Source organism: Phallusia mammillata, chromosome 2 (assembly GCF_965637545.1).
Source record: "Phallusia mammillata chromosome 2, kaPhaMamm4.hap1.1, whole genome shotgun sequence".
NCBI lineage: Eukaryota > Metazoa > Chordata > Ascidiacea > Phlebobranchia > Ascidiidae > Phallusia > Phallusia mammillata.
Window position 1 is genome coordinate 494583 of NC_137253.1, and position 4131 is coordinate 498713.

At 43.2% G+C, this 4131-nt stretch overlaps 1 protein-coding gene across 1 annotated transcript; it reads left to right on the forward strand.

Moving 5' to 3' along the window:
* The first annotated feature begins 427 nt into the window (after nucleotides 1-427).
* On the forward strand, nucleotides 428-2433 carry LOC145214822 (myo-inositol 2-dehydrogenase-like). The gene is made up of 9 exons (XM_080083425.1): nucleotides 428-515; nucleotides 818-941; nucleotides 994-1064; nucleotides 1138-1249; nucleotides 1328-1449; nucleotides 1512-1598; nucleotides 1654-1790; nucleotides 2044-2209; nucleotides 2276-2433. The coding sequence occupies exons 1-9, from the start codon at nucleotides 428-430 to the stop codon at nucleotides 2425-2427; spliced, it is 1059 nt and encodes a 352-aa protein (XP_079939551.1). The 3' UTR covers nucleotides 2428-2433.
* The last annotated feature ends 1698 nt before the right edge of the window (nucleotides 2434-4131 follow it).

A 4131-nucleotide genomic window follows, 5' to 3' on the forward strand; every position in this document is an offset into this window, starting at 1 on the left:
GGTAAACAAGTTATTCGTTACAAAGTAGATGGTGCGTTTAGTCAAGTTGCGAATGCACTCGCTGTTTGGAAATATGCAACTGGCATTTTGAGTATGCTTGGCATAACGTTTGCAACAAATCGCGCACTTTGTTGTAACAGCTCGTTGAATTCGGTTATCCTGATAAAGTTAGTAATTATAATCGTGTATCAAGGAGCCATCTGTTGATGCTGTTAATATTGCGAGCTGGTTGTTGTTATTTAATGTTTTTGTTCCTTCATCTATTGGCAGCAGATGTTTGTGGCTCACCAGAGTTTATATTAATACGCTGTCAAACAAATCTATATTCAAATTATCATTTTTCCTCCAAATTTCTAAGATGAGGTTCCTTCTTGTGTCTTCAGCATTTAGTATATTTCAGTAATTGTAATATTTTTGCCGAGTAATCATGATTCGACAAGAAGTGGTTGTCATGGTGATAGGGATCGGACGAATCGGAAGAATTCACGCGGGAAATTTGGCTCGAATGCAAAAAGGTTTGTGTTTGTAAAACTTCCATAATTAAAAATATACTTGATTTCGACACAGTTGCGCAAAATACTAGCAAATGTTTTAGTGAAAGCTTTCTTGCCTGTAAGTTGTTCAAGTTGTATAAAACAACGTCGATATTTTTCCTATTCACGAGTTTTGCGGACTGGGGTATTCGGTTACGGGCATGAAAACTTCTCATGGCCAACCAAGCGTCGGGCAGAGCCTTCAACCTTCAAGACGATACAAATAATAAAAAACTTCGAGATATAGTTGCACAAAACTCACTGGACGCAAGCAATTATTTTAGTGAAGGTGAGATACATCGTTGACATTGACATGGACGCTGTGACGCAATACATCCGGGAGTTTGGATTAAGCGCAACCCAACCTTTACACTTCGATGACATCAGCAGAGCTTATAACGACGTTGAGTAAGTCTAGGATATATCTTCAACCCACAAATGAAACTAACATTTATTGCAGAGTAAACTCAGCGATCATTTGCACCCCTACCACGTCACACGAGCAACACGTCATCAACGCACTTAACGCAGGTAAATACCCTAAAGCACAACCAATTTTTTCAACCACAGAAATCCGTGACAACGTTTTAATTATTTTTTCCAGGTAAAAACGTTATGTGCGAGAAGCCTCTAGCATTCAGTCTTGAATCAATCAGCAGATGTTACGAAATCGCCCGAGAAAAAGACCTTCATTTGTATTGCGCCTTTAATAGGAGGTGAACCAAGATGGTTGCGATGGTTGTTTTACTTGCGATGGTCCCAACTTAATCGTTTCTATGTCAACTTTTTCGCAGATTTGATCCCCAGATCCGTTCTGCTTGGATGGACAAAGAGAAAATTGCGGGAAATTTGAAATCAATCAAAGTCACGTCACGTGATATGCCGAGAAATTCCATTGAATATCTGAAGATTTCAGGTGAAAAATATGAATGATTTGGGCTGAAAATTAACAGAAAACTAATTCCCTTGAACATTCAGGTGGGATGAGCATTGATCAATGCATTCACGACGTTGATCTGATCCGATGGTTTGCCCAGGAAAACCCGACCACTGTGTATTCATTGGGTGAGTGCTGTTGTGGAAGCTAATTGGATGAAATCTCACGCTGTCATGGCATCAGGTCACGCTTTCTTCGACGACATTAGGAAGATCGGTGATGTTGACCAGCTTTACGTCACAATGCAGTTTGGTGACGGGACAATGGGTCACGTGGACGCCAACAGAGAGGCGGTTTATGGATACGACCACAGATGCGAGGTAAAAACGTTTGCAAATATGAAAACTTAAACCTCAATCACACATATATAAGCTGTTGTTGCCAGGCGTAACAAGTTAATAGAGCTCTTCTGGCAATTGTATTTTTATTCCGACGTTTTGACGTCCTATACAGGTCGCCTTCATCAGGGTAAATAACACTGAAAGTGCGTAGTGCAGTGCACTTCAATCAATCACATGGTTAAGTTTCTCGTCTCGAAGAGTTCGTGTAAATTTGTTAGAACTAACACCACAGATATTCGGGGACAAAGGAATGATTGTTTGCGAAAACAAAAGAGAATTGTCGACGCAACAATACACAGAAGCAGGAAACATTGCACCAGCAGTGATAAAGGACAACATGAAACGTTTTGAGGATTCGTACTGGGAAGAGATGGTTCATTTTGTGAATGTCATTAGAAGTGAGGTCGGTTTGTAGGGTACTTCCCCAAAGGGTACTTCCCAACGTTCAAATCTTTTCACAACAGGAAAAGAAAAAATCGCCGTTAAGTCACGTGACACATTGTGGGCCACTCTGATTTGTGAAGCTTCCCGCCAGTCCCTGGTAACCAAGCAACCGATACGCATGGATGAGTTCGCGGCAAAAGTTTTTCCGAAACTCCTCGATATGTTGCCATGACTACGTTTCATCAATGCGAATTTTTACAATCTTCTCAGTGTTTTGGTTAACTAGAGATGTTTGCAATGTTTAGTTTGCAGTAATTTAATTGGAATGCACCTTCCGCTAAAGCTTCCAATTCCTTCCTCCACAACTAAAACTGGTGTTGGTTACAAATAGTTGCAATGCCTGTTTGGTTTCAACTGTTGTGTGCAGGGTAAACGTATTGGGCTGCCTATATTGGCTTGGCTTCACTTCTAACAAAAATACACATGAAAATCTATGTTCCTCAGTGTACTCAGGGAGTTCGTGTGTATGTCCAGACACATGGAAATCTATGCCGCACATAAACTGGTGTGTGGCCACAACGTGCACATCTAATGTTGCTCACAGTGGTCCTCAGTGTACTCAGGGAGATTGTGTGTATGCCCAGACACATGATAATCTATGCTACACATAAACTGGTGTGTGGCCACAGCGTGCACATCTAATGTTGCTCACAGTGGCCATCAGTGTACTTAGGGAGATTGTGTGTATGCCCAGACACATGATAATCTATGCTGCGCATCAACTAGTGTGTGGCCACAGCGTGCACATCTAATGTTGCTCACAGTGGTCCTCAGTGTACTTAGGGAGATTGTGTGTATGCCCAGACACATGATAATCTATGCTGCGCATCAACTAGTGTGTGGCCACAGCGTGCACATCTAATGTTGCTCACAGTGGTCCTCAGTGTACTCAGGGAGTTCGTGTGTATGTCCAGACACATGATAATCTATGCTGCGCATCAACTGGTGTGTGGCCACAGCGTGCACATCTAATGTTGCTCACAGTGGTCCTCAGTGTACTCAGGGAGATTGTGTGTATGCCCAGACACATGATAATCTATGCTGCGCATCAACTAGTGTGTGGCCACAGCGTGCACATCTAATGTTGCTCACAGTGGTCCTCAGTGTACTTAGGGAGATTGTGTGTATGCCCAGACACATGATAATCTATGCTGCGCATCAACTAGTGTGTGGCCACAGCGTGCACATCTAATGTTGCTCACAGTGGTCCTCAGTGTACTTAGGGAGCTTGTGTGTATGTCCAGACACATGATAATCTATGCTACACATAAACTGGTGTGTGGCCACAGCGTGCACATCTAATGTTGCTCACAGTGTTCCTCAGTGTACTCAGGGAGTTCGTGTGTATGTCCAGACACATGATAATCTATGCTGCGCATCAACTAGTGTGTGGCCACAGCGTGCACATCTAATGTTGCTCACAGTGGTCCTCAGTGTACTCAGGGAGATTGTGTGTATGCCCAGACACATGATAATCTATGCTGCGCATCAACTAGTGTGTGGCCACAGCGTGCACATCTAATGTTGCTCACAGTGGTCCTCAGTGTACTTAGGGAGCTTGTGTGTATGTCCAGACACATGATAATCTATGCTACACATAAACTGGTGTGTGGCCACAGCGTGCACATCTAATGTTGCTCACAGTGTTCCTCAGTGTACTCAGGGAGTTCGTGTGTATGTCCAGACACATGATAATCTATGCTGCGCATCAACTAGTGTGTGGCCACAGCGTGCACATCTAATGTTGCTCACAGTGGTCCTCAGTGTACTTAGGGAGCTTGTGTGTATGTCCAGACACATGATAATCTATGCTGCGCATCAACTAGTGTGTGGCCACAGCGTGCACATCTAATGTTGCTCACAGTGGTCCTCAGTG

Excerpts from the sequence above, each read along its gene's own strand:
- LOC145214822 (XM_080083425.1), top strand. The coding sequence starts at position 428 with ATGATTCGACAAGAAGTGGTTGTCATGGTGATAGGGATCGGACGAATC. Across the intron at positions 1,250-1,327 it reads TATTGCGCCTTTAATAGGAG|ATTTGATCCCCAGATCCGTT; the intron begins GTGAACCAAGAT and ends ACTTTTTCGCAG. Across the intron at positions 1,450-1,511 it reads TGAATATCTGAAGATTTCAG|GTGGGATGAGCATTGATCAA; the intron begins GTGAAAAATATG and ends TTGAACATTCAG.